Consider the following 22,364-nt stretch of genomic DNA (forward strand, 5'->3'; position numbering starts at 1 on the left):
GGACGCCTGCAAGTGTTGTTCTCCCAAGGAGATGTAACCCAGCCAGTCAAGCCTCAAAAGAAGGCATTAACTATCACTGAGAAAGGGTAGTCAAAATGGCTGAGAGATGGACTGATACAAACCTTTTCCACGCATTTTTCGCAGGAGAGCACTGCCATGATATCCTAAAATTGCCCAACTGTCTTCTCCTAAAGAAAGAAACCCTCAGGCAATGCAAGCTCCAGTGGTCTGTATAGTGATGCTTCATTCAGTCAGTGATTTTAAATCCTGAAGCCATATACGTATCCTCCTACATCTCTCTCTCCCTCCTCTACTCAAATCAGGAATTTCAGTGCAGGGGGCATGTTTGGTGGGTGACTAACAGGAGAGAAGATGACTCCAAGCAGAGCCTGGGAAGTTTGGTGAGACAGCAAAAGGGGGCTCAGACAAATGCCGGGGCTGTGGGATGCACAGCTATGATGGAGGCCTTGAGGGCAGATTTTCTGTGGAATTTGAGCCTGTCCTAGTTATATTCAAGAAACAACAACTTTCTATTGTGTTGGTAATGTGTTCCTTATCTTTGAACTCTGGGCTAGCTCAATGTTTCATTTGCTGCTTCTATCTCCCACTTTTGTACAAGTAAAGCCAAATTCAATTAAGAAATGAAATTAATCCAGTCCTGCAAGTAGTTTTAAAATATTTCTGTTGTGAATGTTTGCTCTAAATCTTAATCCTTCCCATAGGGAAGAAATAGTTCAGTGAGTAGCAAGATTTTGTATTTTCATCTGCCAGATTATTTATGTTGAGAAAACCTAATTGTTCTTGTTCTTCCCACAAATAGAAGTTGGCTGGCTCCCAATAATCTCCTGCCACCAAATCATTTGACAACAATTTTGTTTAAGTTTTCCTAAAGATGACTGGCAGACAGACTATGTTCAAGCTTTTAATCCAAATTCTCAGAAGTCATACAGGAATGAGTAATTATAGCAGTTTAGTACCTATATATTTGTTGAACATTGAAAAGTAACTATCTCTAAATTTCCAGATAAAACAGTTATATTGGCAACTTATGGCAAGATTCTGGAATCCAAGACCGCTGAGAGACATTTGGAGACAGAAGGATCTTACCTTGCAGAAATATGTTCTTTCAGCTGCAGAATGCTTGCTACATTTATCAGGAGGTATTGTGCTTCATTCACAAGAGAGAGTGAGATGTTTGCAGCAGACGCTAGACCTAAAAAAATCAATCCAACACTCTAAAGTGATCGTTAAAAATCAGGAAGATTATACTAGTAATTTCACCTCATCTTTCCTTTGACCTCTTATTCATTCTCGTTAAAAAATTATTCATTTGGCTCCAGGCACTAAGGAAAGATTCCAAGAATCCCCTCAAACCTGTAAATGATAATGATGTAATGCATTTAGAAACCGAGACAGAGCTGAGATTTTACCAAATTTGTGAAACAATTTACAAGAGCAATATCTATGGATTTTCGATGCTCTTTCAATTTGATCCTTTTTATAATGAAATTTAATCTAAGAATAAATACTTTGTTTCTAGATATTTCATGATCAGTTTTCAAAATGATCATTGAGTTTCCAGACAAAATCATGGTCATGATGACACCTCCACCCACCAGACTGGTGTATCTGTACATTTTCACCAAAAGTAAGAAGTAGAAGGGCACCACAAACACAGTTTGGGTATATCTGTACTCTTTGAAACCTATTAGATCAATATTGGATGACTCTTTCATCCTTTATGAGGGTAGTTTTATACTCAGCATGAAGACCATGAGCCCGATGTTTACTAAGTGAGGAATCACAAATATTTTTAAGAACGAGAACATACCTTTGATATTTTTCTGATGCGACTTCTTTTTCATATCCGAACTTTGTCTTATCAAGCGACATGGACGACCAAGAAACATAGAGAACCAGCCAGCAATTCTTTCTCCACAGTCATATGTTTTTACCCTATTATGAGAAAAGAGGGACTTAACAAAATTTGATTGCCCAAACATTAATTTGCAAAACTGAAGACAAATTACTAAGATGTTTATTCTGCTTGTTTCAATACAAAATACAGAATCTGTATTGTCTGTTGCGAAATTCTGCATAATTTTGTCTCCCCATTTCCTCAACTTTACTCTGTTACTCTTGAAGTTAACATTCACGAGATCTAATTTAGTTTTATACAGAAAATTACTGTGGAATAAAGGACTAAATAATCATAATGCTCAAGACAGTGACTCTGAAGTACAGTAACTGGTAGCCCATATTATAATATTGCAATACAGTATTATGAAAAAGTTACTTTCTGGTCTGTGCTTTTTACTAAAACAAAGAGGACTAATCTGAGTTGAATTTAAGATTGCCCCACTGTGCCACACTGTATGTAATTTGTAATGATCCCACCAGGTACAATGATGTTAATTCCATAATTTAATTCCTGTTATTGCAGACATTCCACATTATAACATGGCCTCACTAGCAGAGCCCAAATATCTCTCTATCTAAAGATGATTTCCATTGCTAGTAAATTGTCTAGTGAGTTATGCAAGGCTGGCAATAGATTTGCCTTCTTTACCTGGATGTAATCTCTCCTAGAGGGCTTTTGAGATCACCTCTCTCAGTTCAGGAGGGGCACAGATTGGAGCACCGGGAAGTGATCCTATTTGCCGTTTGATTCCTCAGCCCTGAGTAATCTTAGTGTAAAACTTTTCAAAAGTAGGCATCTGGTTTAAGTTTGTTGTCTGGGTTCCCCTCACAGATAACGGAAAGAAGTAAATAGTTCCCATCCATATTAGACCTCAGGATGGGATGGCTCTCTGGGAGTGTTTAACTCTATTGACTACAAAAGGAGATTTGACTGACACTTAACTTTAAAATGGCATAAACAGGTAAGAGGAATGCAAATTCTCATGCCCATCCAGGCAGGATTCTTGTAGCAAGGAAAGTGAAGTAGCAGTGGTCCTAGGCTCACCTTGTTGTCCTACCCAGCCAAAGAAGCTGATCTGCATGGAAATCGTTTGCTCTGTGAAACAACAAAACAGCTCCTCACAGCAAAAGATGATGCAAATGATGCTTAGCCCTAGGACTGACAGAGGAAGCAGCCTGGCTTCACGAAATGCTTTGTAGGTTCAACTGAGTTACACAGGTAGAAAGCCAGGACAAGTGAAATCAAAGGGATTTTATAATCCTGCAGGGATTAGGCAGCTCTTCAGCGCTTGTTCCGAATTTTGATTGTGGTACAGCTCTGTGTCCCTCTCCCCACCCTGAGACTGGACGGATGCCAACATCTAGCCAGTGATGTCCTAGAAACGAAATGAATCTCTGGTACTATGAGATGCAGGCACTGTGGCAAGAGGCCAAAAGGTGAGTCTCCACGTGAGATTTCATAGTCTGAGCTGAGCGGTTCTCATGTCCTTGCTGGTCACTGCATTAGGGAGAAGGCTGCTAACGAGAAGGCATGAATCTTCCATGGTAACAGTACAGGTGATACAAGTTCCCCCAGTATTTTTTCCCACCCAAACAGAGGTGCTAGGGGTATTTAAATTCTCTCCGGAGCCAACTGCCTCCAGTAGCCTGCTGGGACTTAATACTGCATAAATCAGAACAAAATTTTGTCCACTTTTTTATTTGCTTACTATTTTGAGTCACAGTGGCTGAGTTAGAGACAGGCAGCATTCTTAGTATTTCATCAAATGTCACAGTGTAGTTTTTGTATTCCAAGACTCCTGTGTTTTCAAATTGCTTCCCCTTATCATCAGACCATTTTCTGAGCAAGTACCATCATCTCTTCAAGGTCTGTTTCAAAGTCCTTCTGTTGTAGCTCAATTCTACTTATTTTCTGCTTGTGTTTATTTTTGTGGAGTATTACTTTACATCTGTCAGCATTACATTTCATTTGGCACATGTCAGGCAATTTATAAAGGAGGGCCTGGTTCTCTTAGGTTCACTCGCTGTTTGCCTTGAGTCCCTCACTCATCTTCCTATTATGTCTTTTAGCTTCAGTGCATTACAGCTGGTCCCTCTAGCTAGGTAATTTATAGAACAAGAAACAAGGACAGCTGAAGTCTGAATATTGATCCCAAGGGATATAATACATAGATTTACGCACAACAGGCTCAGTTCACCTTGGTTTTAGCTACACCTTTGTCTTCTTCTACCACTGATATCCTTCTCTTGATCTCTTTGATATTGTGGCCTGTCAAAGAGGAGGCTGTGTCCCTGCCTATTTCAGTAACACGCTAACCTTGAGCATTTAGGGTCTTCTACAACATCAATAACCTTAACATCACTAGCTTCTCCTTGCGTCTGTCCACTGTTAGATATTATACTAGAAAGCCATGTCCCTCCGACGTGAGCAGCACATGCTGATGGACAACCCCTGCTGAGATGAAGGCTAACACTGATGAATTGTTTCACAAGGAAAACTTGGGCTCATTAAACTTTCATGGATGCTGTGAAATTAAACTTCCTCACGTGACTGATTGCAGATTCTACATCATGTGCTTTTCTCAGCTGTCTCAGTGTAAATTCAGAATAACCACCTAGGCCAACAGAACTGGATGAAATCACAGCATCATAAAGCAGAATCAATAAGCGGAAAATGCCTTCAGTAGGGGTTTCTTCTGAATAAAAGCCTTTTAACAAAGACTTTTGGTCCCACTGCTCACCTCAGACACTGCAGAAAAGACCCCAGACCACAAATCACCTCCTGTCCTACTGCAAAGCACTGTTTTGCTCCTATTTCTCATTTTTTGGCCCTGCAGGCTCCCCTGCTGAAACACAGGAACCTGGCATGAAGTGCTGTTGGATCTCTGAGCAGTTTCAGAGCCTCATCAATGTTGTCCACTCATTCTCCCTTACTTTCTGCCTTGTTTATTTGCTGATCACAGTCCACTCCATGCAATTTGTCTTGCATCTCCCCTTTCTTTGCCATTCTGTCCTTTTTCATGGGAAACTAAGCAGTTTCCCATGAAAATTTCCTATTTCATACATTAAAAATGACACAGTCAGTGACATGAAAGACAAGCTACAATAAATAGTATGGCAGCAAATTATATGCACACAGAGAGAAAGACAACCTAGGCTATTTTACAGCCTGTAATAGATGGGCTAACCATGGGGAGGCTAAGGATGAGTCAACACTAAGGGAAGTGGGACAGATGGATAAAACAAATGACTCTTGGGTGAATTCCACTACCTGAGGAAAATACACTTCTGAGGAAAAGATCCTCTTTATCATCTGAATAGCTAGTAGAAAAGAAGGAGAAGATGATTTCCTGTATGGCTCCGTGGGGAAAATGGCCACGTCTTCTGCTGGTTTGTTTATGTGTTACCCTCAGAGAAGCAAATGTAGATGGCTACGAAGAATTAGTATACCTTGGTTAAAAGAAGACATAAATCTGTAACTGGGTCTTTTAGTTGGACTTACCAAGAGACTTGGTGAAAAGAAACATAGTAGATAATGCAAATGTACTTTAGGAAGGTACTTGATACACTGCCACTCAGAAAACTTAATGAGACTGGGAAGTACTTAGAAAATATGATGGATAAACACTTAAGTTCACTGATAGGAAATTAATTTATTCATAATGTTATATTTTACTGAAGTGGTATGTGTCTTGATTAGAGGTAATGTTATTTCACACACTCACCTGCAATCTTCCCAAGATTGTTAAGGGGACACTGATCAACATAGGTGGTCAAAACAAAATTAAAAAGGGTTGTAAATACAGAAAGCTGTTTATAACTTCAGCAGATTCTAGCGATTTTGAATCTGCCCAGCATGAAATCAGCAAAGCTGCCAGCACCATTACTGTCAAATGAAGGAACTGAATTCCAGTCCTGCTGAGACCCCCAGTTGGCATTTGGAAGTAACTGGGGACACCCTTCCCTTTTCTCATCCTTGGAGCAAGTAAAAAAAAAGATCTCCCTTATTCAAGTGAGTGCCAAGTCATCACAGTCTCTTGTACCGTCCTTCCCCCCGCTTTTTCATTTTTATTATTTTTTACTGTTTTCTACCAGACATGCTGGGCATGCCAAACTACCTATCTAAATCTGTCTTCTCCTGGTCCACTAAGTCATTCATTGTTTTCCATCCTCCCCCTCTTTTTTTAAGGACTTCTGCCCCTGCGTGTCCATGCGATCATGTCCTGAGTGTCATTACAGTGAGTTTCAGCTTTGATTCCTCTCTGCTCTCACTCACCTGTGTGAACAGACTTTACTCTCACAGATCACAGCCTCTTTTCCAGGATTTTCTTCTAGTGATACAGATATTGGTTCCATACCTAGATGGGCAGAGAGCAAACCATATTTAAAGAAAACATTTATGCAGAATCATAGGCTCTTTTTGCACCTGTTCACAATCACAGCAGCATCCCAAATAACCTGACAAAAATTTTCTTTTTGCTAGAATTATATTCTCTGCCTGCAGGTGGCTCCAAATGATAATGCAAAGAGCAAAGGCTGCAGATGACCTTGGTACCCAAAGCACATTAAGGAATATACAATTTCAGCTTTGAGTGACTTCATTCTCTGTGTATCTCGGGCAACGAAACTGGCACAGAATTACTGCCTCAGTCATGGTTTCTGTTGAAAGGATGAGTTTATCACTGTTGTGGCCCCTCTAGCGGATCAGGAGATGAGGTTAATCACTGTCGGGTTGGGTTTTTTTGGAGTGGTGGGATGGAGTGATCTGAAAGGTGAAAGGTGGAGGGGGGGAAAGATAAAAAATAAGCACAGGCTGTTCAAGTAAAGAAATGTAATGTATCATAAAACTATGATAATTTAAAGATAAAATGTATGGAAATGACTAATGAGAGAATTATTCCCATCCATCCATCTCTAAGTTTAACCCAGATGAGGAATCGCTGGTAATGATCTATGTTAACGACTTCTTCCATAGTTTTCTTATCTTGAACAGGATTAGCCAAAGAGATGGAAAGGCTACTGTGGTTTACTAGAAGCGAAAAGAAAAGCTGTACTATTTTGCTTTCTGTTAATTGAAAGCAATAATCTTAAATGACAAAGGGTTTTACTTTGCAGCTGCAATAAATCCAACTCTTTTCCATTATACTGCAATATATACCAGCAAAGACTGATCTCCCATATCCCAGCTTTATAACAGCACATTTTGATTTCACTCACTAACTTCCTGTTTATATTATTGTAGTATGAGTAAGACTCAAGCTCTTCCAGCTCTATGATATTGTGAAATCAAATTGTTTTATTCTCTTCTGAAGAGTAATGAAATGTAGTTCAGACTCACTATATCCCAACTATCAGCTCTGTTTCATGCACAGTTTACGAAACAGAAAGTCATCTACTCCTTTTTCAGTTAATGATGTTAGTATACTTCAGAAGTGAAGACAGAGGGGGAAAAGCTAGGTTCACTTTGGAAAATAAAACATGTAATAAATGCATTGAACTCACTTGCAACCACCTGAAAAAGAAGCCAATGTTACCATCTTACAGACTAGAACTAATGTAATGCTCTTGTACTTTGAAACAATTAAACATTAGCATCATTCCTTCTGGAAAAGAAGAGTTCAAAAGGTTTCGTCCTGTATGCATCCTTAGCTGTTATACCTTTTAAGAATACTTTCTAAGCAAGGCATACTCACAGAATTTCTTAAAATAGTCTCAGGGCTTTAAAAAGCCCTGCTTTTATACACCAGCAAGTGTATCACATTTTTATTGAACAATACACATTTTACAGTGATGTTTAGGTCAGTTAAACATTGTTAATTACAATTTTATTCTATCTTAAGGCAAAAAAATAAAGCAGAATATTGCCAGTTACTAAAATGTAAAAGCTGTCATTCTCCATGGTCATTTGCTTGATAATAAAATTCACAGATGTGCTCACAGTATTAATATAAAAAAAAAATTCTTGTCTTTATAGTTCCTATTTTCAGTCAATGAGAAAAATCAGAGGTCTGTTATTTCAATAGACTGAAATATAAACTATTCATGTATATTCTTTCATCAGTGTATGCACTTAATTCCCATTATTTTTACTGGCAGTAACACATGACTATTTGAAGGCACAATAAACTCCATAAAGTGTAATTATTTGCTTAGTTTTGTGAGCATCATTCTACTCCAGTATTTTAAAGGGTCTTCACAAGACTCAAAATTTCTCCCTCCGTGCAGTGGCAAACCAATGCCCAACTTGCCAGAGTAATGCTGACTGTTAGCTAAAATGGAAAGACAGAAATTAGTCTTCTACAGAAATGTATTCTCAGCCAAACTCTGTCTGGCTGACTTTTGTGTAGGTCAGGAACAAACCCAGTGTAATCTGTGCCCCCATGTATTTAATGGAGCAGGACAACAAGATTTCCCTTGATTCCCGCTCAAGTAATACAGCTTCTAGAAATAAAGGCACTTGCTCCTGCCCACCTTTAAGGTGCTGGGAGCCTAACCATTAACTGCCTCAGTTGATATACAAGAAGTTGTTTTTCTCCATGGGGGCTTATTCAGAGTTACACTGATTTTCTCAAAGTGGGTCCTGTGATAGCAAGGGTTCATTACACTCTTCACGTCAAAAAGAATAGGAAATGCCCATTAACAACCACATAGCCTAAGAAAATAATTCTGACAACATTAATAAATGCAGTTTCTCAAAATCAAAATCCTACTCCCCCTCCCGAAGGAAAGTAGAGCCAGCGAGAGACCAAGCACAAGCCCTTCCTCTCCCTCTGCTCTCACTTACCCCCGTCCTCAGGGATCAGGGCAATACCTGGAGCTCCCCAGCTGCCATGCAAGGCAACTAATTTTGCAGGCAAGCCAGGGAAAGATCCTAAGCCTTCAAGCAGTTTTGGCCTTGTCTAGACCTCCAGTCTCATGTCCTTGCTACCCACAGCGGTGGCAGGATCGCAGGGCTGGGTCAGTCAGACAGCGGGTCTGCCCACCCAAGGCTGGTTGTTAGACGGGCTACGGAGACACCCAACACGCAGGGGTTAAAGAAAGAACCTGAAGTGGTGTCTCAGCACACGGAGGACTCAGCAAAAGGTATTAAAGTAGTTACTGTCACACTGAATCACGCTGACAATTTTATTTTGTTGGACAGAGAAGACAGAGAATATTAAACCATATTGAAATAAAATAGCCATAAACAAATTTTCCACTAATGAAAAGTTCTAGAGGGAGAGGAAAGCACGTGCCTGGAGGGGGAGAGAGAAGAGACTTATTATGCTTTAAAAGCGGCACAGATAAAGTCTTCACCGTAATCAAATAGTGTAACAGCAGAATGTTCTTCAAAAACGCCGCACACTTCAGCTAGGTCGGATTCGCCCCACTCGGCTTTAGGCACTTACCAGAGGCACCTGATCCAGCAGCAGAGTCGCCTTAGGCTCTCTCTGTTGGAGAGAGACAACTCCAGACAGCAAAGCGCGCTCTAGATGGAGATCATTGCCCCAGCCTGCTCTCACAACGAGAAAAGCGCGGATGATAGCAGAGAAACCGGTAGAGAAAGCCGAGCGGTTACAGACTCCTCGCAGAGGAGCGGGACTGTGAGGGCAGGGGGAGGAGAGGGGAGTTGGAGAAACAAAACCCAGCTTGGGAAGATGCACACTACCGTGGCTGAGGAAAGGCAGTTTGTGTGGGAGGCAGCCAGTGGGAGAAATAACTCACAAAGCTGAAGAGACCTGGAGGTGGCTGTAATCAGCAGGCTAAGTGTTACAAATCTGAAATAACATTAGCCACCGACACAGGCCGGTTGAAGGCTTTGAGCTGCAGCCCGGTTCATCAGAGGTCTACTGCTCCTCACCACGCTGATCGCTGCTCTGGCTACACATGCGGCACTCAGGTTCAGGTCCCAAATTAGCAACAAACTACCGACAGGCTGGCAAGAGTGCTGACAAAAGCAACAGTGATTAACGTGGGACTTTCAAGGAAAGAGTCAGCTTACTAAATTAAATTTGTCTGCCATGAAATGATTTAAGCGGGAGATACAACAATGACCTGTGTATGTGAAAGGATAAAAGAAAAATTTAAAAATTTAACACCAACAAACAAATCATGCATTTAGACTGCAGGTAAGAGGAAAGAGAACAGAATAAATATTGTAACAACTTCTTACAGATTTATCTGCTCAGTCTTACCCTGCTGGTTCTTATGTGTTCCCATCACTGTGCTATCTTATGAGCAGTAAGCTCTGGAATAGTCTCCCCAAGAAAATAAGAGCCACTATCTCACTGTCGAGCATTAAAAAAGCACCACAGGTTGCAAGAACACCATGAGAGTGAAAAGTAGCAGGACTATTATAAAAAGAGGGCCCAGACCACTTTATGGGCTAGGATTATTGGTACCTAGAATCATTATACAAAGAATAAAATGACTCGACTCTTACACGCTGGGTGTACCAAAGCAGGTTATAAATAAATGCCAACCGTGTTTCTGTTAGAGCACGCTGGAGATCTGATCTGATTGCTTTGGGGCAGAAAAGTGATCCATAGACTTGGTCAATCACTTCTGGGTAGAAATGGTTCCCACTTTCATCAGAAGGAAGGTGAATGACAGTGAAAACTCCAGAAATGACACAAAGTAAAATGTAGGATTTAAAGGTGAATTTCACCCTGGCCCTAACTATGGCAAGAGATTGTAAATCTCAGTGAGAAATGGGTGCCTTGACTGTCATTTTTGTCTGAGAAAACTTCTTCCTGACTCCCTGAAGTACGTCAGTGCAGGTATTATTGACAGGCAAACATACTAATGGATATGCACTTGTCTGAACAATGTCGTACTAGCAAAGAAAAAAGTGAGGAACGTACTCAGAAGAGCAGAATGAAGCAATCGGAAGGCTCAACAGAGCTGAACCTCTGAAAATGTGAAGGATAAATGGAGAAAGTTTGGACAAGACTTCACACTGTGTCTGCAAGCAAGAGGTACGAGCAGAAAGGAAGAGAGATAGTAAGGAACTGAATTTCTAGAAATAATTAGTTCTGAAGCACTTGGTAATCTAAAAGTTGTGAGAGAAGGCTGTCTATGCAACTGTACTACAAAAATTTGAGGTGCAAGGTGCTCCACATAGAATTGAACTGTATTAACAATACCTTTTCAAAGAAAGATTATAGAGGGAAGAGCGGAAAATAGCAGCGTTTGTGCCAATGAGCCAGTCTGGAATCCCTAAGAGGAGACTAGATTGTGTTTGGGATCTGAGACACACACACAAAATCACACAAAACTAGTAGAAGTACCCAAATGTACATTTCACAAACCTATTTCACACAAAAGACATCAACTGGTCAGACTTAATTTTATGGGGAGTGCTCAGACAGATGGAGAGGACAACTGTAATGTACAAGCAGAAAGGAGACTGTAGTTACAGATCCACTCATGGATTTCTAATAAAGGGTGAAAAATCTGAATATAGGTTCCCCCATTTTGCTCTAGCTGCTGAAAATGTGGGCACATATATTATTAATGGTTAAGACATACAGGCTGAGTAAATGTTAGACCCCAGGGAGATGATGAGTGCCGTTCACACACATGCAAACTCGGCATTAATAATGACTTGTGGAATACAAACCTGTTCCAGCGTTCAGTGCTAACAGCACTGTTAGCAAAATAAATAATTTGCACCCCCAAGTAGCAAAGGGCTTTCTGTAATACTTAGATAAGTCTTTTTTCTTTTTTTTTTCCCCTCAGTAGAGAATAAAAAGGGTTTTGATGAATCCAAAGAAGCCCAAACATCATGAAATATTTGCCTGCTAGTGCAAGTATTTAACTGAGCTAAATGTCTGGTCCTTATTTTAATCCATGCTAATTTCCACTGAAGGCTCTACCCCTCTAATCCCACAGCTGGAAGGAGGAGGAGAGCTATAAAATGGGAAAGTCTTTGGCCAGGGTGTTTGATGTTAGACTCCTCCTATTCCTTTACCTTTGCTGCATTAACAGTCCTTTTAGGCTGGTGGACTTCATGATGTGGAGAGATACACTAGTCAGTAAATTTCCACATCTGTCAGTTCATTACTCTTTCCTGGAGCATCCACTCTATGATTGCACATAGGGAGTCACTGTCTACTCTCTGCCCATCCCAACAACAAGCTAGGAAACTACCCAGGGCTGTATATTACAGCCTGGGCTTTCTTTGCCCACAGCTCTTTAGCAGATTTTGTCCCTGAAGTCAGTACGCACACACAGCATTCAGTCGTTTGGTGGGTGCATCGTGATGCTCTGAGAAATTATAGCCAATGGCTCAAATATTCATTAAAGAACTTCGGTGGAGAAGGTGGCCTCTGTAAAAGCGCTGGAGTTGTGTGAACAGGAAAATGTGGCTGGAGAAGAGGGTCCCCTGGAGGGTGGGACTGCGCTTCTCCAAAGCCAAAATTCCTTTTCTTAAGTGACCATGAGAAGAAGTGCAACGTACGTGCCTGAGGGAAAGGCCAGATAGTGGTCATGCCTGCAGGGAGAGAGAAGCAACTCCTCAATGACCGCCCAAGCCCACTGACCCATTTCCAGAGAATCCCAGGAATGTGAACTGTGCATGTCGAGACCACCGACTCATTCTGGAACATTCCTGAGCTCACACTGCACTTGCTGAATGATGGCAAATCCCCACCTACAGGGGGGGACCCTCTAGGTATAAAAGAATGGAGGACAAGCTCTCGGTGTGCCCTCCAGAACTGGATCTCTAGACTGGCTGGACCAACACTGGACCCAGGACTGGTGAAATCCTTTCCTTCTCTCTCCCCCTCCCCTCTTTTTTCCACAGTCCCTAGACCTCATCTTTTTAAACATAAACCATTGACCAAGTCTAGGACTAGGAGTGGATCCAGCCACCTCTGGGCTCCAATCTGAGAAGGAGTCTAGAAAGCAAGGGGGTCTGCTTTGAACCTCCTGACCCAACAAGAGGGGTCTCCTTATTTTCTTCTCTGAATTGATCCCCAAATAAGCAAGGCTTACGTATGATTAGCATGTGTTGTACAGTTTACTGACATAGTTTCATGTCCCTTTTTCTGTTTCTTTTTCTATACCTCCCTTCTCCTTTCAAACAGCGGCTTAATGACATGATGCAAGGCTCATATTGATAAGTTCACTTGTACTTGGTCAAGGTTAGCTTGGCTGAACAAATGTTGATTGTTGTTTGAACTCCCCTGGTGGTGTTTCACCTTAATTCTGACACAGGAAATCCATGAACCTGAGTCACTCCAACCCTGGGACGCGAAATGCATGCAGGTGTCTCTGCCCAGAAGTTTGACGCCAATAATCAAGGGGAGAAATGGATATTGTTTACTAACCTTCTGCCTGAATGACCATAATTTTTTGCTTCAGATCAATTGAGGGATTTACAAGACACAATCTTGGCTCCTGCTTCTGAGTCATGCAGACTCCATTCTGGTTTACAACCATCCAGTTTCGGTCATACAGCAAACCCTGGTTTCCTACTGGCCATTCTGTAACCTGGGAAAGCATCAGGAGGGGATACAAAGGTTTAGAAAATGTTAGCTGCATTAATAGATTCACGCTGAAAAGAAAAGTGAGGGAAAAGAAACCATTAATGAAATTCTTTGAAATCAGGAAAACTTGTGCACGCCAATGTCAGCCTTTAATAAGAGAAGCCCTAATTGCAAATCAAAGATAAAGATATCACTGCACAAAGCTGACAAAACAAAATGAAGTTACTATAATTTGTTACATATTATCATACACTTTGATTTCACAGAGCTGTAAGAATAGAATAATCAATCTCTGAAACACTTGGAGAACTGTTTTCAGTTTTATACTCAGCCATTTATAGGATCTTCCCCCAGCGATTTTCTTTTAATTTACAAAGCATGGACATTTCATGGGAGTTTGTCCTGGTTTCAGCTGGGATAGAGTTAATTCTCTTTCTAGTAGCTGGCATAGTGCTATGTTTTGGATTTAATATGAGAAGAATGTTGATAACACACTGATGTTTTTAGTCATTGCTAAGTAGTGTTTATGCCAAGTCAGGGATTTTTCAGCTTCTCATGCCCAACCAGCAAGAAGGCTGGAGGGGCACAAGAAACTGGGACGGGACACAGCCAGGACAGCTGACCCAAACTGGCCAAAGGGGTATTGCACACCATGTGACATTATGCCCAGTATATAAAATGGGAGGAGTTGGCCTGGGGGGATCACTGCTTGGAACTGACTGGGCATTCGTCGGCAAGTGATGAGCAATTGCATTGTGCATCACTTGTTTTGTATATTTCAATTCTTTTATGATTATTACTGTCATTTTATTATTGTTATTATCATCATTATTATTTGCTTCCTTTCTTTCCTATTAAACTGTCTTTATCTCAACCCACAAGTTTTCCTTTTTTTTTTCCGATTCTCTCCCCCATCCTACTGGGGGCAAAGTGAGCGAGTGGCTACGTGGTGCTTAGTTGCTGGCTGGGGTTAAACCTTGACAGAGTTGTATGAACTAGCGCAAAACCAAAAGCAAGAAAAACGTGAAATTAAAAATTCTGACAAAACTTATTTTTCATAAAACTGGAACCACTTTATCATGAATCTATTCGAGAAAACCTCCACCACTAAGGCTTCTGGTTTAGCTAGGAGCATAATAGTTTCTCCAGATCCCCTTACAACAAAACACATTGTCTTCTTTGCTATCCATTCTTCCATTACTTCCATAACACTCTTTACATCCAATAGTCTATACAAGCATATTGTCCTTGCTTTCATGTACATTTTTCTGGTGAAAAGAACATCTGTTACTGATGCTACACAGATGGTAATCTTGAAATCCAAAAAGAGAGCAATTCTAGTAATGCCTTTGGGCGATATTAATAACTGCTTTCTCCTTCAGAATGTTAAAATATTAATACCATTCTTTTAACATAAAGCTGGGCATTTAAACATATTGCTTCAGCTCATATATGCTTTCTAGTCACAGTTGAATATGGAGAAAAGTTAACTACAGCTGAACTTTGTTGAATTCTTCTAGAAAAGCTTAGTGCACCTCACACAAATTAACTGGCAAAAGACTTTAGCAAGAAGTACTGAGAAAAATATATATCAAGCACAGCCTGATGCTCTGAAGAAAAGCATGGCTGGAAGCCCTGGTTAGATTAATTAAAAATCACATTTTTGTTTAGCTTGTGCTCTATCCAAAACCCCACAGAACCCACAATATCCCATTCTTATTAACTTTTCCAGGTTTTCTAGGAGCCTGCAGCAGTAGATTGACACCAACGGCCTGACTAGAGAAAGCTGAGGGCAAGCACTCTGGAACTGAAAACTTAAAGCATTAAAGCTGAACTCTGAATAATTTGGCCACAGTGCTATCAATTGTACTGAATACAGAAAATACATGGAAAAATTTTAAAGTGAAGAAATGTATTTTATCAACCTACTTTATTTATAATATTCTTTAGCAGTTTTCTAAGTGAGCATGGATGAAAAATTCAGTCAAAAATGGAAACTTTAGGTCTGACAGTGTCATCTGAAACTACATTGTGCAAGCACCTCAAACTGTCAGCACCTAAATGATGTGAACCTTTGCCCTGTCTTTTTAGGAGAGGAATCATAGCCCAAAGACTGCAATATCAGCTGAAGAACAGACTTTTGTTCTTGCTGGAAATTATTCTTTGGAGAAGCCAGTATTTTTTTGGTTATCCTGTATAATTAGATTACAAAATCCATTTGAAAAGCTGGTGATCATCTGAGAGCTGCGAGAATTTCCTGCTAACAAATTTTCCTGCCAAAACAGAAGATCACTAATTAGTTATATATCCTCCCATGGATCCAACAGATCTTTACAGGATTTGCGAGATATAAAGAGCAGAATAAACTAAAAGAGCAGAAAAAGAGAAAAAGAGCACAAAGATTCCTCGCTGCCTATTGTAACGTTCAGTTGTTTTGGTTCCATTTCAGGACAGCAATCTTATTCAGGAAATAGCTTAAGTGTTTGCTTACCCTGCACTGAAGGCAAGAGGTTTTATGAGCAAAACAAAACATTCTCTCCTTAATCAGAGCTTCAGCTAATTCTTACATGCTGATAGGCATTGTGGGGGAAGCCCAGCTAACTAGGTAGCAGATATCTGGAAATAATCAACACCTTCCATTCAAAATAGCTCTGGCAGATCCAAAATAATGGCAACTAACTCCATGCTCCACTCCGAGATGCAGCACACTACTATAGGTCCTCAGCCCATTTTTCCCCTTCCTCTGGGTGTTTGCCATTGTAGTAAGAGTCAGATATACATGTGCCCTACAGTGAGTCTCTGTCCTCCCATGGATGTCCCCCCCACACCGTCAAGTGCCCTCCTTCCTCTCCACTTGTCAACTTTTACTGTATTGCCCGTGTTGCTAGGACCCCAATAAATAAAGTTGCAACAACAAAATAACTGTGTACCCTGCCTTGGACAGAGCTAGTTTGTCGCTAATACTGATACTGGAGACGAGCACGGGAGAACATACACATTTCTATTCTTAGTACTTGGGCTCGCAACCTGTGCAGACCGTCTCCTGCCATTATTTCAAAGAGGCTGAAGGGATTGTTAAATAATTACAAGCAACAGAACAGAGCAGTTCAGGCAAAGTCTGCCTGCTCTGCTTTCATCTGAGACTTGAGAAGAGTGGTTCAATTTGGCTCCCTCGGATTATGTCTGACATGCCTGCCCAAGGCTAGCAGATACGACACAGGCTGCAAAGACGATCCACATCCCCGTAGTCCAGCAGCAGGAGGTCAGGCAGGGCACTCGAATGTCACTAAATACCTATATTCAGGCAACCAATACAGTGAAGTAAAGCAACCAATGAAGCTTACCGCAAAGTAAAATAGAACAGGTTAGCATACATGGCAGTAAGCAATACTGCGTTACGTAGCTCCTAACTTGATTCCCTGAAGTTGTCTGACCATCTCTGACTACTGAGAGAAATTAGGAGGTGAGGACAGAAAGAAAGCAGGGACACCATGATTTTACTGATAGGTGTTAGCATACACCTTCATTCCCAGCATGGCAGGTGGGCTAATCATCCAACATAAGGTCTTCTCTACCTGTCATAAGTGAGGCTTATTGCATAGTACAGCCAATACATGGTATTGTCCTACCTGCTTTAGTCCATTTTTCCTACTGTAAAGTAAAAATATCCATTGCGAAAACATGGGTTTGTTTTTTTCAGAATTTTCTTTAAAATATTTTAGGCTGCATTTCTCCATAGCTCACAGTAATGTCATCATGAGGGCTAACACAATTTTTGAACACATTAAAGGAATCACTGAATAGGTTTTAAATTATGCAAATTTAAAATTGTTAGTGGTCTTACGTATAATTTATCCACTGATCGCTAGGAATTTGCATTGTATTTTAAATTAAAAGCTAATTTGTCTTCTGTGTTGAGATGCAATTTTTATACTCTGAAATCTACTGCAAGAATAATAAAGTTATTAATGTTTAAAGTCCTAACCTTTTTCACTGGGCACATTGCATTATGTAATTATGCAAAATTCATTGACATGAGAGATGTTCGTGTTTAAAAATGGATGTTTAAAACTTGTTTTTATGTTGGAAAAGAAGAAAAAAGTGGTCTGGGATGGAGGTTACTCCTCTTCTCTGCCTGTCCCCATTAAATAAAATAATTGTAGGGAAAAGAAAGCGCATTTAAGAAGTTGAGTTAGAATATTCTGCCCTCAGCTTCCTGCGCCATGTGTACAAAACCCACGGCACAACACTGAACAGAGACCGTCCGATGGCAAGGAACACTTTATAAAACACTGTAGGAACTAACTGACCTGCTGATGATCTTCATGCCAAGCTTTATCCCCCCAGCTGCCAAAGCACTCTGCACTCTTATTTTCTCTGGAGGTCAAGCACCTCCCATACTAAACCACTTAGAATAGAACAGAGAAATCAGAGTTTAGGAGAGGAGGAGATTATGTGACTCTAAAGAGGAGATTAAACAGCTGTGAGTTTGTATTCGCATCCTCATCGAGTTTGTCCTCCTGCCGCTAATCAAGTCATCTATCCTGCAACCAGTAAGTCAGCGGGCAGATTTCACTGGCAGATGGGCTGGGTCCTGCACACACAGTTAGCTGGAATTTTCCACTGCACATATTATTTTAGGCAAATGCAAGCAATCATGTACTTACAATAAAGCCTATTTACTACACATGCTAAACATCTGACCTCCCATACCAGCTGGAGGCCTGCACTTGAACTTACAAATCTGTGAGATTCTGATCTCAAGTGTCCAAGTATCACAAGATGAGTGAATTTATTGCTGCCCAGTATCTAAACCACTTTCACCTTTTCAGATCAGCTAGCTTAGAGCTACCCTATAACTGCTAAAAATGGAGATCAAATTTTTAATTGGGAAAATACTTTTCTAGACTTCCAACAACTACAAAGCATCTAAAGGTATTTTAGATTTAAAACATGAAACTGAATTTCAGTTCTTGGATTCTAACCGAAGACCAAGGAAACTACAAGCTACATGATTATTACTTCAGAAGACCATGAGTTTACTAAAGTAAAGGGATAATATAATGTTAAGTGTGAAGTCTCTATGACAAAGACCACTAGGAGAATGGCAAAGGTGTAACTTTTTACAGCATTCAGACTTTTCATGATAAAGCTGGTATAATCAATATTTTAGAAGGCAAAATGATTTTCAGGATTTGATTCCATTTAATTGTGGTAAGGTTTCTCTAGGATGTCTTGCTTCAAACTCCAGTGCAGCATGGGTTATTTTCCTATTTCAAGTTGATACAGGCCAAGGTTGCAGAAATGACATACGTAGCTTTGTGGAGGTTAGTGCACTCTGCAGTTAGTGATGGTGTGGGTTCTGGCAGCAATGGCTTTCTGTTCTACGCTTACCCATCGGGAAGAGACCAAGCCACTGCCTGATTTAGAACGGGATTAACTGAGTTCTAAAGCTCATAACAAATAGTGGGCTGTAAATTGCCATTTTTACCTCTTCTATAGGCAGACAGTGAGACTGACAGACCTTTCACAGGCTGGTTATAAATGTACGACAGGTCTAGAAGTGCCACTCAGACTTCTGGGAAGAAAAAAATGAAGAATGCCTGGTGGACAGGAAGAAGGTCACAAAAGCACACACATTTTCTTTGGGGATTTACTTCAGTGTAGAAAATTGTGAAAATCAAAATACTCCTTTGACTTCATCTCCTGGCCTGCTCTCCTTATGCATTGAAAGACCTTTGTCAGCGTATCTATTAGGTCAACGTCCACTGTTCTTTCACATGTACTTGTGTATTTTCTATGAACTAAGTGGAAATGCACAAAAAATGTTCTTTTAGAAGAGGAGGAGAAGAACTAAATGCTATTTATAGTGAACTTCCAGTCCCTTCCAATACCATATACTAAATCCAATATATGCTTAATTGTAAATTAGTCTTTGGCAGTACAGGCTCTGTCAGTGCTTAGCTTACTGGGTTCTAATGTGGCTGATGCTTTGTTATCAAAAACTATCAAAACAGACTTCAAAAATGACTAGGCATGCAAAAACTAAACCTCATAATGTAGCTGCAGTTTTAATATCTATTTTTAAATTACTCAAATCAGCTAGGGTTAGCTGTGTAATCCAAGTTGCCTTGGACTCCTCTTGTAGTCAATGGAAAGAGACAGAAATATCCAGGAGCAATTAATTTTTCCTACTGCAGATGCCTATTTTATGATAAAATGAATTAGTAGGTATCAATCTCTCACTGCTTACAGAATAATATAGAACTTTAGAGAGGTAAGTTGGGGTAAGAGGAACCCTGTTTTCACGCCATTAACACACACCTGGCACAAGAAGTATGCATGAGGCATGGGGATTTTCCCCCTCCATCTAAAATTACATCTGTCTGCCAGGGAGTACCAGGTTTATATGAATTTATCACCTAGAGTCATTTCCCCTCACAGAGCTCGAAGAGAAGAAACCTGGTTCAGCTTGTAGGGAAACATAAGCTTTCTTTCATGCTAAGGTACGTCTTACCTGTTCCTGGGCACAATCACTTCAAAGCCTTCCTAGCACTGAATGTTGCGGTGCGTATCTCACAACACCAGCCTGCACGTTAAAAATAGAACTTAACCCCAAAGGGGCCTGAATACTGCTACAACATATTTCAGCAGCTTCTGTAGTGGGCTTCTGTAATACGGCTATAATAAATGCAAGACTTAAACAAAGGTTAAAACATTTTCATGTGAAATGTGGGATTACTTTGATTTTCTAAACAGTTTGATTTAGCGGGAGGCTAATAAGGGGTGGAAATTGTTTGCTCAGGTCTCATCTAATGCTCAAGATTGTGCCTGTGAATCAACGACATCATAAGCCAAAACAAATTTAAAAATACAGATGTTTTGTCGATCATTTAACAGTGTTTGCCTTAATTCCCCAGCCTCTTTTTGCATTAAGAAAAAAAAAGATAAATCATGATCAAATCAGCTGAGAAGCCATATTTTAAATGCAGGTGATTTGTCACTGGATTTGACCCCAATTTTCACTCAGATGTGAGACAGTGACCTATACCAATAAGTTTTCATAGGGAAAGTTATACAGTTATTGACATTCATTTAATCACTTCCCAGTATGGTACTAAGCAGAGTCACATTCTAGGTCATGTGTGGGCCATACACCTATTTCATCATGCATTATTTAAAAAAAAAAGTCACAGCTAAGGTGACGATATTATTAACTTGGTAAAAAAGCAATTAAAATCTTCAAAGAGTGAACTTTCAAATAGTGCAGCAACACTTAAATGTCATATTTCTGTTGCAAATGTATTTTTAATGATAACATTTCTTTGTAATGTAAATCAGCTTCCTCTCAATTATAACATGTTAATCAAGTTATTTCTCAATTGCTGCCTACCCATCATTGCCTACAAGTCCATCACATGTCATTCTGTAAAAGCATACTAATTACTTGATTATATTTTAGTCAAGTTTTGTAAATCCAACTATTTTCTCCAAGACTGCATATTATGTGCAGATTTGTCTGTTGGAGGGGAGGGGAGAGCAGAAAACATATTTGCATCCTGTAACTTCAGCCTAATTGAAAATCCTTCAAAGTACCTTAGCACGCAGGACTTGATCCTAGAAATTGGAGAAAAGGAAAAATGGGTATCCTAGAAATTGGAGAAAAGGAAAAGTGGGTATCCTAGAAATCGGAGAAAAGGAAATATGGGTACCTACACACTGCCTCCTAATATCTCATGCACATGCTATTCCTGGTTGACATGTCCGACAGGGGTAAGGAAAAACACAACGTTGAGATGAATGTTTGATTCAAAGCGCATACCTCAAATGCAGAGCAGGATTTGATTGGGTAGAGGTAAATGTTGGTGACAGTGATGGGCTTGCCACCTCTTCTATACGTTGGTACTGCAGTCTCAGAAACAGCTGACCTTATGCTTTCCACTTCAGCTTCTGGTGGCTGCCAGTTGACAGTTGTCTTTGTTGCCGACAAATTATTCCCAAGTTCTGTGTCCGAGATGTGCGGTATAGGAGACAATTTATCTGCACTGTTAAAGGAAGGGTGGTCATCTGGGAAAGACTCTGTCATCAGCTTTGTAGAAGATGACTGGAAGGGAATCTCAGTGTCCGATTTGGAGAGTCTGGTGGCTATGATGAATTTCAAAAAAGACTGTGCATCTTCAAAAGAAGACATGTAGCCAAAGGATATTCTCACAGAACCAGTGGGACGTCCATCAACCAGGTCTATATCATCTCCACAGACATGGCCAGCCTAGTTTGAAATAGGAAGAAAACCAGAGAGATATTATGACAGACTTTGTTTTATTTCCCTCTTAATTCTAACCTGAAAAACTGTTTTAAAAAATACAAAGTTAACTCATGAATACAAGAAAAAAATGGAGAAAAAAATCCCAACTATCTTATTACTTACTCAAACTGGGAAGAAAATCGTTTTGAGATGCTTGTCCTATTCTACCTTACGGCAAGAGAGATTTCTCAAAAACTTGTCAAGAATCACAAAAAGGTTGTATGTCCCAGGATGGCCTGTTAGCTAGGGCAGTCTCCAGGCATATTCCGGTCTCATCTGCATAGTTCACTGGGATTTAAACCGGGATATTACATTCAAATAAGTGAACAAACCATTGAGACTGCTGATTTTTCTGGGGCAGTTTGCTTGATATTTGCTGTCAGAACAGTTCCATTTTATACCATCAGAGGTTTGTTCATGGCTCGTGTTAAATACTCCAATGGATAGCTATACAGCTGAGAACTGGTCTGGGATGTTAGCAAAGCAGAGACTTGAATCTAGAGCTCCAACATCCAAAGTGACTTCCCTTGTCATTGAGATACGCAATAAATCTGTCTTGCTGCTCCAGTCAACTCATCGCTTTCAGGATGGAGGGAGCTAGCCTTCCTCCCAGCACTTCCTCCTTTGAAGAACACAGGTTTCCACTAGTGAAAATTTTTTGTTGAAAA

At 40.2% G+C, this 22,364-nt stretch overlaps 1 protein-coding gene across 2 annotated transcripts in view; it reads right to left on the reverse strand.

The window, feature by feature from the left end:
• The window catches only part of MOCOS (molybdenum cofactor sulfurase), a 225,253-nt gene that overhangs the window by 16,414 nt on the left and 186,475 nt on the right, over nucleotides 1-22,364 (reverse strand). For both annotated transcript variants that reach the window (XM_069778726.1, XM_069778727.1), the window contains 5 exons: nucleotides 21,214-21,660; nucleotides 13,233-13,395; nucleotides 6,197-6,278; nucleotides 1,832-1,956; nucleotides 1,108-1,213 (listed from right to left, as the gene is read on the reverse strand). In XM_069778726.1, coding sequence (XP_069634827.1) covers nucleotides 1,108-1,213; nucleotides 1,832-1,956; nucleotides 6,197-6,278; nucleotides 13,233-13,395; nucleotides 21,214-21,660 — 923 coding nt within the window. The remainder of the gene's footprint in view (nucleotides 1-1,107; nucleotides 1,214-1,831; nucleotides 1,957-6,196; nucleotides 6,279-13,232; nucleotides 13,396-21,213; nucleotides 21,661-22,364) is intronic.

The sequence above is a fragment of the Haliaeetus albicilla genome, chromosome 3 (assembly GCF_947461875.1).
Source record: "Haliaeetus albicilla chromosome 3, bHalAlb1.1, whole genome shotgun sequence".
Lineage (NCBI taxonomy): Eukaryota > Metazoa > Chordata > Aves > Accipitriformes > Accipitridae > Haliaeetus > Haliaeetus albicilla.